Source organism: Phaethon lepturus, unplaced genomic scaffold (assembly GCF_000687285.1).
Source record: "Phaethon lepturus isolate BGI_N335 unplaced genomic scaffold, ASM68728v1 scaffold8866, whole genome shotgun sequence".
In the NCBI taxonomy this organism is placed as follows: Eukaryota; Metazoa; Chordata; class Aves; order Phaethontiformes; family Phaethontidae; genus Phaethon; species Phaethon lepturus.
The window spans coordinates 26,827-43,045 of record NW_010546885.1 but is presented as its reverse complement, the minus strand read 5'-3'; the positions used below and the strand labels follow the sequence as shown (position 1 = coordinate 43,045).

The following is a 16,219-nucleotide window of genomic DNA, read 5'->3' as shown; positions in this document are numbered from 1 at the left end:
CACTCTTTCAGGCAGTTGGGTGTAAAAGCTAAAAATGAGTTAGACTGGAAGGAAAGATTTCATTCAGTGGATACCAATATAGTCTCTATTATGGCAAAATGTCTTCAGATTGTATCCAACAGCATAAATTACAGCTTACTTCTGCCAATTTCATTTTACAAAGTTAAAATTATATCAGGACACCTGGTTATGGCATTTTTGTGGGGGAGGATCTCTGGATTCAGAATATCACAATGTAAGAAAGATTTTTACATTTCAGTTACGCCTCTGTCATTGTTATTGAGTGTATCAAAGCTTGCCTAGCTATCTACTAGGAATTTTTTTTTTTAAAGGCTTCTCATGAAGGTGAACATAGAAAGCAGATGCTACACTGAATTTCACCTGTTTCCAAATGTTTCTTCTGGCATAAAAGCTCAGTAGGAATTTTTTTTGTTGCACTGTGAGCTTTAAAATGAAGAATGTTGCTAATGTTGCATAAAGGAATATTACACATGTGATCCTTCTGATATAAAGGCCATGCACTGTGATGTGACAAAGAAACAAAATGGTACAATACCTAAATTTTACTTTTCTTTCATCCATGCATATTTGCCTATTGATCCTACACCTGAAGAATATCAATGCTTGAAACCTGAGAGGCTCCTGCTTTCCACGAGTTGAATTCTTCACATCTTTTGCTTTAGATCTGTACAATAACATTCATTGGAAATCCTTCCTATGAACTATCTCACTTAATCTCTTTGAATTTTTAAAAACAAATACAACCAGTGTGAACAAAGTCCTGTGGGGAAGAGTAAAATATGAAACGTTTGGAAGTAGTATTCTCAATATGCATAAGATATTCCAAACATCTCATCCATAGGACTTAAACTTTTCTTTATAGAAAGAGAATTTTTCAGTCTTCCTCTTTCCCATTCAGACAACAACAATAAAGTTATTGCTATATTTAAAATGTCAGTTATCTAATACTCAGTAAGAATGGACATCCTTTGTATGCAAAGAGATAGAAGTGTTGCAAGAGACTGTACAATGGACTCATATTTTTCCCAGAATAATGGAGACAAGAATTATCCAGTAGTGCAGCTCCTGTAGGATGCTTCCCTGTGCTCTAAGGACATCTATCTGCATGGAATCTGATCTCCTTCATTAAAACTGGCATGAAATGAGTGCATGAAACGGGGAGATGAAGTTATTTCTATATGACAGGATACGTACAGATGGGGATATGGAGTTGTTTCTAAATATGAAATGGCATTTTAATGCCACCAGTATTACAGATACTGGTCTACCAATACAGTTAACCTATGCAATAGGATTTAATGATGTCACAATTTTCAGTTTCTCTTCCTGTGGTAGAACTGCAGTGTAAATCGCAGCTACGTATTTCTGGTGTGTTCAGGTGCCAAGTGGTGAATCAGATGAAGCAACAGACTCAGCTGGAAAGAAGAGAATTATCAAGTTAATTCTCAGACTGATTAGTTCCCTCTTTGGAGGGATACTTCGTATAGTTCAGCCACTAATTCTGATGCAGGGTTTGGAAGGATCAAACTGTGGCTAGGAGTAGTGATGCTGTAACTGCTACACAGGAGAAAATCGGTGCTAAACTGATGGGTGAGCTGTGACATGAATAGCATGGCAGTAATGTTCTAGAGCAACACTACTGGCAAACTACAGTGCCCAAGTGAATAGCTGGCTCAGATTTGGTTTCAGTTGGTGTGCCATTGCAAAGTAAGCCAGTGATTGAAGCACATGGATTATACTGTAGAGATGCTAGAGTGTCACTAGGAGTTTAGTTTAACTCATTTGGCTTTAAGTGTTGATGCTTCTGAAGCTGGCAGGAACTGGGAAAAGAGGGAGTTAGCAGGTAAAGCTAGACCAAGGGAGGCATGGAATACAGTCTGTGTAATAAAGCTTACAGAAAAGGCAGGAGCTATTCAAGGACAGTGTCAGTTTGGTGTGGTTAAGTAATCTGCCTGGGAAATAATGAGCTTTAGAATTTGTAATTTATTACTAAATTTGTTCATTTGACATTTTCAATGAACTGATGTCACAATGTGCATTAGGGACAAAGTCAGTGAAACCTGATGCATTCTTTTAACTAGGGCTGCAAAAGAATAAGGAATTAAACTTGGCAGAACTTATTCAAGGCAGCTGTTAAGGTGCAGGTACTTCCAGATTACTCTGGGGCATCCAGCAGGTGTGACAGGAGGGCGGCTTGGCTGTTAGGGAACTCCTGTCTGAGCTTGGATATGAAGAGAGGGAGCATGAAAAGTGGAAGGAACTGGGGGTGGGTACCCAAGAAGAATGTAGGCGCTTTCCCAGGGTGTGCAGAGATGGAACTTCAAAAGCCAAAGCTTGACTGGAGTTAAACTGGAAAAGGACATGAGATACAACCAGGGGTTTTGTGTGTTTTCTTGTGGCAAGAAAAGGTAGAGCAAGCAAAATGTGTGAGATAGAGAGTAGTGGAAGAATGAAGTTCAAGAGTAACTAATTTTGACAGTACTCAGTTAAGAAATTAGTTGGAATAGATCTTTTTATAGATTGAATTGCTCCATTACAGAAAGTAGGTGATATTTGCATTCAGAGGATGCTATAATGAGCCCTACTATTTAGTTATTTAAAAAGCAGCGAAAATTTTTGAAAATATTTAGAACTGAGCTTCAAGTTTTTATTTCCCTATCCTTCACTGAAAAGTTGATAGCCAGCTTTCAACTGAAGCTGATACTTGAAGTCCTTCTTATTGAATATTCTGCTGTTATCCATGTATGTGACTTTTCTAAGTAGGACATAAGATCAACGTGTTATAAAAGTCTTCTTTCATGCTGTCTTGTTTAGTAATTGGAGATTCACAGAGAGGCTTTTCTTTACCTGTAATCAGATTTTAATAGAGGGGATTAAAGCAGATACTGGCTAACTGCTGTTTCTGATGTTTTGGGTGTTGAACTGGTTTTTAATGCTATTGCATAGCTGGTGCCCTAAGTCTTTGATCTACAAAGAAAAACATTAGTGATGTGGTCTATGCCAGATTTAGCCTTAAATGTCTAAGTAAAAACAACGTATCCTGGAAGGTCATTAAAGAGGTGATCATGTCTTGCCTTTTGCAAGGGCAAATTCTTTTCAGAGGCTTTGCATAAACATTTGCACAATTGTTAGTAAATCTGTAGGTCCACTCTAGAAAGTGAAAATAAATAATCTTCTTTCAGAAGAGGTGTAGCCTTTGACTGAAGGTATGTTTTGTTTTGAAGCTGATATGATTCTTTGATTCTGGCTTAATTACATCTCCTTCAAAGTATCCTCATAACTATTGACCTTGTTGCTGCTCTGTTAGACTCTACAAGATGTCAAAAGTCCCATAAAATTTCCTGGGAGAGTTGTTCTGTTGCTTTTTGTCCAATATGCATAAGATTTTGATCCTGCAGGCATAAGGGAAAAATCAGGCTGCTCTTTGGCAGTTCGTGTGGATTCTGACCATATGCCTATGCAGAGTATGATCTTTTTTAAAGAAAATCTTTAGCAGCTATTCAGTACAGTCTTAGTTTCAGCCTACCAAATTATTGGTTACTTTACTGTCTCAGAGGTCAGTATTGAGAATCGTCACCTCATAAGATCGCTGATAGCCAGGCACATAACATGCAGTATGATGTCTTTGGCCAGTATTATTCAAAACCACAGTAATTTCAGAAAACTTTTACATAGAGATAACTCTTTTCTTTAAATTTTTACTTCCTGTGCTTTTTCCTATCTCAGCCTATTACAGGGTTTGAGAGACTGCTTTGTCTCATTCAACATCTTATTGTTGACATAATTAGCCACACTTCACCAGAGCTGCCTTATTTATGGGAGGGGGCTCGAATCTTGACCTTATGCTTAGTTTATCATATGAAGATGTGAATGGGCATTTGGAGCTTGTTGCTGTAGCTACAGTATATAATTTCTTTGCTCGTGTGAATCCTTGAATTCTCTAGTGCATAGTCAATCACTTTTTAGATGTCACCATATAGAGAAGATGCATTTCCTATAAAAATGTGGTTTGTCATGGCTGGCCAGCCTGTCAAAATTGAAAACCCAACTGCCCGTGTAAGTCAACACCTCTCCCTGGCTTAGCTGAACAGAATACTTCAAGTGGAAGAGCAAGAGAATCCAACTTGGAGTGCTCATCCAGTGAAGACAAAAGTCAACACCCACAGGATTGTACATCCTAAGCTTAAAAGAGAACTGCAGCTTGTTTAGATAATCTTTGACAACCTTATCTAGGATGTTAGGTGTGTTTCACATTACTGTCTAGCCAAGTAAAAGGTTCATTGTTGCAGCTCTGGTAACTACTGTCTTTGGCACCAATGTACTACCACTTTGGATCATAAGGGTTCAAGCAGTTTTCTGAGTTTCCGATTTTATAGGTGATTTTATATGAAGCTTGTATCTTGGAGACTTATTTAAGCACATAAATGGCAGCTGCTGTAGAAAAAGATTGAAACTTTTAATAGAATTTCAATTAAAGATATAAGGTTGATATTTTCATGTCTAAAGGCACTTTCTCTTTGCAAAAGCAGAACTATAAGGATATTCTTGTGAGTTTTAGATCAATTGGTCTTTAATCTGAATAATTGGAGGGGGGGGGTAAGGTTTAAGGGTTTTTAAATTGACCTATAAAATTTCCACTGAAACTGTTTAGTCTTCCAGCATGAAACTCCCTCTGACAAAATAATTTGTTTATTGTTTCCGTGGGTACTGATAGAGTTCTAGACCAGTGGTCTCCAAACCTTTTTGATCATGCACCGCTAATCAGTAAAAAGAAAAAATTGATCATGCACCACCAATATCTGTATATTTATTTGTAAATTATTTACACATACTACTGTATTATGTACATTATAAAACATACCCAAAAATGGAAATTAAAGATGAGATAAAGATGAAATCAGCACTATTTTTACACTTTATTAACAGTGCAAAAAATATTTTCCTCTCACACTCTAGTGGATTGTCTTGCACACCTCTCCAGGTTTTTGCACCCCACTGTGGCGACCACTGCTCTTCCTATGGGGAAATGCCCCAGGCAATATAAATAGGAGATCTAAACACCAGAGGGAAATTATCTCTGAAGATTCCTGCAACTTTTCTGACGTACATGTGTCAGAGACTGCAATTAAAGCAGGTGCTTGTGCCAGGCTTTGATCTCTGTATATGGAATGGATTGATTTGTCTTCCCCTCCTACTTCTATATGTCTTGGACTGGCAGTAGGAAAGGCCAAATGAAGTTCTATAACATTCAGTGGTCTGTTTTACAATGGCTTTTCTTGCCTATGAAAAAACTGGATATTTGACTTTGTTTATTGCAGAATCTAGGAGTACTTGCTTTTTAAATTTTTTGTAACTTATATGTTATCTTGGTTCTGCTAATTCAGACTAAAACATTCTGATGCTTGACTTTGCTGATACATTTTCTCAGTGCTAATATTCAAATCCACATAATCTGTGTTTGGCACATCTTTCTTTGTAGAGTTTTTGCTAGGTACTCCCCTATAAACATGCTTTCATCATCTTTAAGGGAAACTTAGAAAACTTGGTGTTTGGGAGGTGTGTTTTCCTTCCAAAAGTTCATTGTCTGGCAGGAATTTATTCTACAACCAGCTTAGGAGAGAACAGAGGGATCTGTGGTATATTCTTTAAAAAGGGGAAAAAAAAAATCCTATAGTGTAAGCCAGTGAGCCAAATAATATTTATAAGCTTAAGGAAGGGAGGGCTTTGCTGGACTGTCCTAATCTTAACACATGACTATTCTAAATTTCTTTCTGAATGTAAACTTTGTAGCTTTACTGTGTGCTGTCCCAGGAGTTAGCTTGCTTGTCCCTTCTCCCCTACACCCTTACTTGCCACATCATAACATGCATCAGACTTTACAGGTGTTTTTAGAGTCTGTTTTGGGGTAGTGATTGCATGGCTTTTACATGCTTGGCTTCCTAAACTTACGTATCCCAATCCTTAATGTATCTGCAAATGTGTTATTTAAATGCTACCTGTTTTAAAATTGATGGGAAGTGGCAAGGTGCAATTAAGAATATGGGTAGAGCTTGACTTTCTAGGTAAGCTAAGTATCTGCTGCTTGCTTACATGCTTTTCAGACCAATGTGGCTATTTGTGTGTTGTTAGTGTACTGTGATCTAGATTATTTTATTTTTTTAATTGCAACACAGTTGTTAACAATATCCGCACCAACATTTTGCACTGAAATTCAGCAAAAGAGAAGTTATATCACAGGACTATCTGCAACAACTTTACTGGTAAACAAAGAGTTAGACCTTCAGTTAGTCACATTGGAATTTTATGTTATAAACTGTTGTACAGTGTTAATAGTCCACATAGCTAAAGCTGTGGTGGACTTTGTTTAGAAGTACAATTTGCTGTTCTGAAAATCATAGATAAAAATAAAACCATTTTTTTCCTGATGTCCAACATGCTTCTGAAGCCATAGCTGTATTTCAGGGTCAGAAACAGCAGTTGATGATTTTGCTGTTTTGTGCTGTAGCACAATTTTTCATTGTGCTACTTGTTGCTACTTCATGCTACTTTGAAGCCAGAACCTTCCATAGTGTGAGAACTAGGTCCTGACCTCTGAGACCACAGAACATGCAGTGTTTTAGTTAAACACCTGAATTAAACACTGTTGTTGTGTTGCTTTGACTTTTATCAAGGTATATTATGAGAAGAATTGAACGTCCTATTGACAGGAGAGGAGAATTCTGAGGTCATCTTATTATTTGGCTGGTAGTATAAAATTCTGATAATATAGAACGTCAAAAATGTCAAATTGCAGAATATGATTTCCTTCTGACAATCTTCTCTTCCACTCTTAGAAAGGAGATAAAGTCTGAAGGATCTGTGTCAATTCTGTGAACTTTCCAGAGATTTGGGGCAGGAGTGAGGGAACTGCAGGGGCTCTGTCAAGAAGTATGAATTGGTGCTGCAGCTGAAATTCTTTTGATTGTTTTTCTGTGAAGATGCAGGGTTTGAGGTATGATGCTAAATTTCTCCACTCCCTAAAATACTTAAATTACTTGCACATACTAACAAGAAGTCACTTACACATACAGTATTTGGTTTCCAGTAACTTCTTGTCATTACTGAAGTGCAGCAAATCAGTTTATCCTTAGTTGCACAACCCAAGGTGAAGAAACAAAGATGATTAGGCACTCACTGAACTAAATTTTGTTTACGCCTTCAGATCTGTCTCAATCCACTAGTACAAGTGGCATTAGAACTTCCTATGTCCTGATTTGGTTGGCTGTCTTCAGACTTTTTTGTGTCATGTAGAACTGGCAGGTGCTATTTGTAAAACAGAATGGACAGTTTCGTAATTAGGTTTTAAATTATGGATGGTCTGTACTCACTTGCTAGTAGTTATGATGCTGACTTATTTCTATGCATCTGATTTCTCAGTGTGCAAAACTTCAATATGTGTAGAAGCAGATAAAGTAACTTAGCCAGATAACTAGGATCCCAGTTGGAGGGAAGGAGAAGCAAAATGAGCCTGTGTGAGCATTTTTTTTTTACAAGATTTTTTCAATTTTTTTTAATCATATGAGTTACCTAGTGCACTTGGGTACTCACTACACTTGAGGTGCAGTGTGGAAGAAGGGATCAAGGTTGTCTTACAATCTTAAATGCATAGATGAAGGAAAGGAAATCGAGAAACTTAATTTTCATTTTTCTTGGGCAATGAATTAAATATTTGGATGGAACATTCTTCAGCATATATTGAAATTTTCTTCGAAACTTTTCTTGGTGTGTTAGCTCTAAAATTTTGCCTATTAAATTATATTTACATTGAAGGGTGAAGATGTCAATCGGACACTTGAAGGTGGAAGGAAGCCTCTTCACTATGCAGCAGACTGTGGACAGCTTGAGATTCTGGAATTTCTGCTATTGAAAGGAGCTGATATTAATGTATGTATATCAATTTGCAAACAGATGTTGGGGTGATAGGTTCTTACACGCACACATAAGGGATTGGTGTAAATGCCTAAATGTTTACTGAAGGACTTAGATCAAACTAAACAATTAGATACATTTAGAAGTATTTGAGAGGTGGTCTCCTAGAGGTTAGAAGGTTAAAATTAAGTTTATTAAATGTTTTTAGTCTTTTTGGACACACTAGGAAAAGTTGTTTGTAGCTATAAAAAGTGCAGATTTAATTTGACCATGATTAGAAAAATAAATCCAGTAAAAACATCTAAATAAAGTTTGCATGAAATACATATTACATTTGTTTGAAGGGACTTCAGAAGGTAGTGCAATGCATGTTTGTCCAGGGTAGGATCAATTCTGTTTAAATTGGTATTCTCTCTTCTTTTTTTGGAGGCATTCTTACTTGTACAAACTTCTTTATTTTGCTGTAGCTTGACATGCATGGCTTTTTGTTGTGAAAAGACTCGGCTGGGCTGTATTGATTGACACTTCAAAATAGTGTAGTTCTCCATGAAGTGAGAGACCATAGACCCCAAATGCTGTGCTTTAGAATACTTGTCTGAAAATTAATGTGTAAGACATCTTAGCTTTAGTCCTTAACAAAATGGCTTGGATTTTTACCTTGGTATCTAGAAAGATTATCTCTTCCTCAGGAATTCTCCTAACTGGAGAGGAAGAAAAAATGGAGGGGAAAAAAATGAGAACATTTCAGTTGCTCCATTTCTTATTCTTTCCAGGGCTATAGTTTAGAGAGAAGACAGCCCAGACAATGTTTCAGCCAAAACTTGTTTCTGAAGTCAGGCTGGCTGAGAAATGAGAGAATTAGGAGTAGTGGTTTCAAATTGGACAAAATTTGTCAGCTGAAACCCACAAATTTCTATCATTGGCCTAAAAAAAATACACAAACTTTGGGATACCTAAAAGTCTTATGGAAGAAATATCTTCCTGTTACCTGACTGTTTTTTAAACAATGATTTTTCTTTTTAAAAAGGAGAGTAAAAAATTCTGAGGGAATGCATTTCTGGAAAATACTCTTAAATCCTTACCTTCAGTCTACTGTTGACAAAACAAAATTAAAAAGTGAAACTTTTTAATTCTGTGTGAAATTGTGCTTCAAATAACTGTGTCTCAATTTACAGGCTCCAGACAAACATAATATCACACCACTCCTATCAGCAGTCTATGAGGGCCATGTTTCCTGTGTGAAACTGCTTCTCTCAAAGGTGAGATACAAATGTTTAGAACAAGTTATCTATTAGCAAAGTATATTACTATGATTTTTTTTCAATAAGATTATGATGCTCCGGGTAAGTTCAGAACATGAAACAAATGCTGCTTATATTGCTAACCCAGAGAGGGTGTTCTGATTATGGAGAAAATAGTTGAAGAAAGTTCTAGGACTTTTGCAGTTTAGCAAAAGTAATAGTGACCACTAAGAGTGCTGTGGGTTTCAGCTAGAGAGCAATTAACAGCAAATCAGGCAAGGGGAAAAAAAAAAGTAATTCCTTGGGCAGTCAGGGAGGAGTGGGATTTTGCTTTGGCAGCTGCTTAAGTGTTTCATGTGATGGAATCTCCACTGTGAAGTTGCTCAGAGGTGTGGTTTCCCTCTGCTTTTGCCAGATGGCTGAAAACCCATCTGGGTTGGCAGAGTGAGGGGAAGTAGAAGTAGGAAGACAAGGTTTCTCTGTTACAGAGCTTGTAAATTTTGTTTTGGGGAGAATAAGCTTAATCTGTTTCTGTTCTCCCTTTGATTCATATTACAAAGGTGATCCATTTTACAAAGCAGTAGTTAATTCAAGCACTGTTTTGTCTCCATTCATATGTGCTCCTTCTTGTTACACTTCACTTACTTTGAAAAGTGGAGGTTTAACAGTGCATTTTCAGCATATGAACCCACTTGAATAATTTGGCTGCAGGATTTCATGCTGTGTAATGTTTTCATATAACACTTGCAAGGTAAAGTTTTCCTTAACTGCCTTAACACTGCATGAATTTCACTGTTCTTCACTTTGATGCTGTTTAATGTTAGTTATCCCTTCCTGTGAAGAAATGCTGTCACTGTTAATTTAGGGTTCAAATGGTGCATCCAACCTGCTTAAATTTGTTGTGAGGACTGATCCTTCATTTAAGGATAATTATATCCAAGTTACAGAAAAAAGTATGCTATATGCCATGTAGTATTTCTTTCCACTTCTGTTTCAAAGTGTTTTGCATTCTGAATAAGTTTAGAATAATTAATAAGGTGCCTCAAAACTTGAGTTTACACATGAATTGTCTGTCAACTAGAAGGGTTGTGCATTCATTGTAGTCTCTGCCAGCGAGGGCATTAATGTCCTTCCTGAACGAGCTATTTTTCACACAGCTTGTGAGAATGTATTGATTTCTATACTTGGTACAATTTGAATGGCATTTGTTAAGTTCAACAGTCATAAAGATGAGGCAATCTTACGAAGCTATGCAGAATACTATAGGAAGGTGAACTTGGATTAGGAGATAAAGTTAGAAAAATGTTACTGCAACTGGATAGTTTGGGAAAGCTTGTATTATTTTCCGATTTCTTCATGAAGAGCTAAATGTTGTACCATATCTGCTTGCTTCTATTCACATGGGCTAGCTGATGAAATATTTATGAACTGGAACTTTTGTTCATCAGCTGACTCTGAGGCAGATCTAAGAAGTTGATTAAGATGAAGAGGTTGTTCTTTCTCTTAATATAGTTACCTTATGACTCTTGTTTGAACACTTGTTGTCACGCTTTGTTTGTGAAACAGTCTGATTTCATATGTTCTTTGATAGCAGACACCTGGGAGGTCAAGTAGTTCAACCCTTATTGAAAGTTCTAAAAATTACTGACTTTAACTTTGGTTAATGTTCTTCCCAGTTACTTTTGGAGTAGAGTATATTTTATTGTCCTTCCAAATGCAGGACAAATATTGAATGTCTGATGTTAGTGTATGTAAGTAGTGGAACTGCAAATGCAAGTGATAGACCAATATATTTAAGATTTTTCTTCAAAGCTGTTCTTTGCTTTAGTAAAATTCTACACTTCCACCTACTGCTGAGAAGCTTCATTATTTTACACATACCTACTTTCAGCTGCCTTCATTTACCCTGTTAGCTCATCTCCTGCATATGTGGCCTCTGTCATAGAATATCCCTTAAGCTGTTGGACTAGAAGTCAATAACCTCCTTAACATTTTTAAAGAGAAAAACAAAAATAATGACTATTAAGCTGGTTACTCATTCATTTAGTGTGACAGAAGAGCATCCTTTAAACAATCTTCCACTGAAAGCAGTAAAAGCATTAAAGGTATTTGGACATAATTCACTTTCAGAGGGTAATAAATACATATAAATAGCAGAGACACTGAGTCAAGTTTCTAAGCTCTTAAACTGACTAGAATGATTAGAGTTGCCACTTGATCTTAAGCTGAAGCAGCCTGAGCTGCTGCAAACCTGGCTTTCTGTTGTTGATACTGGTGATCATGCAGTTGCACAGTGAAGTGCAACCAAGCTTCTTCTAAGCTCATACTAGAAACTGTTTGCACTCATAAGAGCTTAACTTGAAGAGTACTGGGAGATCTACACTGGCTCTTATCAGTTCAATCTCTACAAAAGTTTTCAGTGCACATGTCACATGACTAGTAGAATTTTCTGTAGATAATACTAATAGTTGAAGCCATTACACCAACTGCTGTCCCTTAAAAAGCAGACAGAACTGATGTATCTTCAGTTTTACTCCAGCTGCTGCCGTGGGAATTTTTTCAGTCCTTTTGCAGTGTGACCTACCTGTTCCAGGGAGTTGTCTTCTGGGCTTGATTACAAGTTTTTGTAGATGAACAACAGAATCCAGTTTCTCTGTTTTACTGCTCACCTAGTATCTGTGATGTTCCTTTGTAAATGGCAGATGGTTTTTGCTTGTTGACATGTACTAAATGCTTGCTCAGCTGTCTTTGTTGTGGCACTGTTTTTGTTAGGGGATGGATGAATTTCAGATGAAATTTGAGAATGAGACATGGAATAGATGGGAAGGATGAAGCTGAAGTCCCTTTAGCTAGCTCTGTAGTGTCCCTTATACCCACACTTGCCTTATACTATTAGTTGAAAAAGGCAGAAGTAGTCTCTTTCTCTGTTACCATACTTCATGTTTATTCTTGAAGAACTATGAGGAAAATATTTTTGGAAGCCTATTTGTCATCATTTTGAAAGCCTTGTTTGACTTTTTAGTTTTGATAAGCTAAAGATAGACTAGCCATTGTCATTTGACAAAAGGTACCTGGGATATTGTCATATCTGAAGGATTAATGCATCCTTACAACTTCTTTTCTAAGATAACCTCTAGCCTTGGCTATTTTTTTATCTAGCCCTTGCATAACTTTTGCCACAGGTGTATTCCTTTTTTTAATTTTTGTTTCCAGTCTGAATTCCTTACCTGTGCAGTGTAAGATGTGTGGAAGTTTAAATTTGGCTAGAAACCTCCCTCTGTGTTGGGAGGCCTCTGTTTGGAAGTACCTGATCACAGGAAATCATGTTGTTTGGCTGCACAGTTTCATTGCCTGGGAAACATATTTGTAACTAAATATATGTGTTTTCTAAGAAAAGAAACCTTCTCATTTGCTTCATTTTAACAATGAAAATAAAAATACTGAAAATCTTCATGCAGAAATAGGCTGAGCAAAATCCAAATACCAATTTCGGTTAATAACAATGGGTTTGAACTTTGGAAAGTAAAATTCAGCTATAATTGTAAGTGAGATGAGACTTTATGAAGGTGAGAAGTGAAGTGAAATAGATGCTTGAAAAAGGAGCTGTAGCTGCATGCTCAATGAGAAGGGGTTTCACTGGTAGGCGTAAGAAAGTCTAGAATATTATACCTGCCAAAACAGAGTATACCATGCTGCTACCTGTCTTGTACAGTTTCAGGGAACTGGAAGTGATTACTTCTGGGCAAGTTTAGATTTCATGGATCTTATTTCCTGCCTCTTCCTTCGCACTACTCCCCTAGGAATGCATTAAGTTCTCTCTTGAGTCAACTGTGGCTCAGTTGTGACATAGCTAACATTTTCTCAGCTACCTGGTGATCTTGTAGTATTTGGCTATATATTAAAACTGGAGTGATACAAAAACTGCAGGAGGGCTCCTTCCTTAATCTTGTGTGTGTTATAAAACTTATTCTAGCTTTTCAAATTGCTGTCTCTGGAGGGTATTAAAAGCTCCCTAAACCAAGTGATTTAGCTCTAAGTTTCTTCTTAGAATCCTTGCAAGCATTTTAAGTATGATCTTCCGTGAAAGGCAGGTGATTCCATAACATTTAGTTTGACCTTGGAAAGCACATTGATCAAAAATGGTGAACTAAGTACCGTGAAGAATAATCATTTGACGTAATTTCCTGGTGGGTTTTACAGGAAGTATTTGAAATGTGATTTTAATATTCATTAGTGGTTGCAAAGGAGAACTCCAGCAAGTTTAAGCACTAATTTTGCAGCTTCAGAAAACGAACAGCTCTATAATATAGCTTTCACTCTTTGGCAAATCATTTGTTCAGTGTTGAAGTTGTTGACAATGTTTTAGGTTTGGGGTTTTTTCCCAAGTTTTCACCTATTGTAATGTTTGCGTGGATAACCCCCAATATTTTGTTTTTATTTGTTTTGATCTATTCATGAAGCATTACAAAAAACATTTTGCTGAATTACTATTATATTATTTATTATTAAGGTATTTGGAACTGTAACTTCACGTATTACCATAATTTTGTGTTGGTATTCAAGTTTAGACATTACTTCCAATATGGAAAAAAATGGATATAATCAACATACAGGTATTTTGCATAAATGAAACAACTTGCATTGTTTAAACAAAGTGAAATGGTTATATGACTTTGCTCTCATAATTACAGTGCAGAGCTGTCACCAAACCCTGTGAAACTGGAATTAGGAGCACTTAATGAAACTGGTAGAAGACTGGTTTACACAGCAGTCAGCAAACCTCCGGATGAGTTGCAAGGTGGCAGCTTGTTCAAAAAGAATAGGGATGAATTCACGGACAATAAATCTACAAACACTTCTTAAAAGGGATAGATACGTGTACCTCTAAATTCCCCAATACAACAACTATGAATGGGGGGAATAAGTGAGCAGAAGTAGTCACACTCACTATTCCTCCCAAATGGCATCCCTTTTGCCACTGTCAGAAGAGAAAAAAGGTGCTAAATTGCCTAACTTAAGAAGCTATTTCTTATAATACATTTTTAGTAGAAAGCAGAGAAAAAATTGCATTAGATACTTTATAAAAAGCAGAACTATTTTGAAAGCTGAAAAAAAAATGGATGAGATTTGTTGCATCTTTCACAACAAATCTCACCCTCCATTAGAAGCATTCAGAATGGTTTAATTGTCTATTGTAATGTGACATAGGTTTCTCCTCCACTTCACTAAAAAAAGTATCTTTTTACACTACAAAACCAAATAGAAGATTCTTTAAAAAAAAGGAACAATTTGAATTTTATATATCTTTCTGCTTTTCAAATAGGTATCCCTTAAATCCGCTATCCCTGAAAAAAATAAAAGTAAACTGAAATACAGGGATTGATGTTACTTCAGTCTAATTCTTAGTATTCATTACTTCATCTGTTATTTTGTTTTGTAGAGGCTACTATATAACATGAGCAAAATAAATACCTGCTATTTTGGAAGACAATTCAGTTCCAACTTTGTCAAAAGCTACTAAAAATTAATTCTCTCCCTAATAGTAGAATATCTTTAAATATTATGTTATTTAACATTCTGCCTGAAAAGGCAGAAGTGAAAAAAAGAACACAAGATATAACATTTCTGCTTCACTTTAAGGTCACAACATGCTGCAAACAACTTTATTCTTTAAAATTACAAAGGCTATTTTAATATGCCTCAAATTCCTAGAAAAATATTTTAAGATTAATAAAAGGATTAACTACTGTTAATGTAGTAGGAAGAACAACAAGACCTACATTTGAACTTTAAGAAGGAAGTGCTCTTTAGATCTAAGCTAATTACTTTCATGTATTACAGTAAGTTAGAGCAAAACAACATTTTTCAACTGAAACTCAGATGCCGATAGAGCAGTTTTAGGTATCACCCTGCCAAGTCCACAGGTATACTCTTTGGAGTGTCTATGGTATTTCACACATTTTCATAAACTTGAAAGATGTACTAAGAATTTCCAAAACTATTTCTAGGCTGTATACTGTATAAGTAAGGCTTAAAGCGACCTTATTGCAGCCTTCCAGTACTTAAAAGGGGGCTTATAAGAAAGATGGGGACAGACTTTTTAGCAGGGCCTGTAGTGATAGGACAAGGGGTAATGGTTTTAACCTAAAAGAGGGCAGACTTAGATGGGACTTAGACTAAGGAAGAAATTTTTTCACAATGAGTATAGTGAAACACTGGCACAGGTTGCCCAGAGAGGTGGTAGATGCCTCATCTCTGTAAACATTCCAGGTCAGGTTGGACGGGGCTCTGAGCAACCTGATTGAGGCATATACTGCTGCCTTCATCGTTTTTCTTTTTTTCTAGTGGCTATCGTGCTGTCTTCAGAGCATGTTTAACATTTGTGCTTTGCCCAGTGGCTTAAGAGGGCAAAAATTCTTGCTGTTATTACCCTGCCAAAGAAAGAGAATTTAAATATTTTTGTGTGTGTGTATTTTATGTTTTCTGAGCTTAACATCAAAGAACAGCTTTCAAGCACTTTTGATTTCCACATAGATTCTAATCGGAGAGTGCTATCTAAGCAGTAAAAATAATCAACACTGCAAAAGAAACAATCACTACCTTCAAGGTTGCCTTTCTTCTCCCAGGACAACTAAGATTGTAACTGTTGAATACCTGTTAAAGGTCTCAGTTTTTTTAGGAGAAAAATACGTGTTTCACAAGCAACAGGTTTCTGTGGTTTCAGCCTAAGTGTGTATTTGCAACGACCAGCTAGTCACTTGGGAACAGACTGATTCAGCTCATGTTCATACCCAACAGTGATACTGCAGCATGCTGCATATTTTGTTGGCCAAGGATGTTACATTGTGACAGGAGAGAGGTAAATGTTATGATGCTTCTGTCACTGGAGTGAATTCATTGCATGTGCACAAGTGTGTGCCTGTATTCTGCTACCTGAAAGGTGCTAGAGAAAATGGGCTGCCTGGATGGAGTTACTGCAATTATAAGTATTCCTCACTGAATTTTTTTTTTTTTACTGGTGTTCTCAAGGCAATTTTATTTTCCCAGGC

The 16,219-nt window shown here is 36.6% G+C and overlaps 1 protein-coding gene across 1 annotated transcript in view; it reads left to right on the top strand.

Annotated features, from left to right (window-relative positions):
- MTPN (myotrophin) overlaps positions 1 to 16,219 on the top strand; it is a 35,607-nt gene that overhangs the window by 16,873 nt on the left and 2,515 nt on the right. Inside the window, exons 2-3 of the mRNA XM_010289448.1 lie at positions 7,831 to 7,944; positions 9,105 to 9,188. Coding sequence (XP_010287750.1) covers positions 7,831 to 7,944; positions 9,105 to 9,188 — 198 coding nt within the window. The remainder of the gene's footprint in view (positions 1 to 7,830; positions 7,945 to 9,104; positions 9,189 to 16,219) is intronic.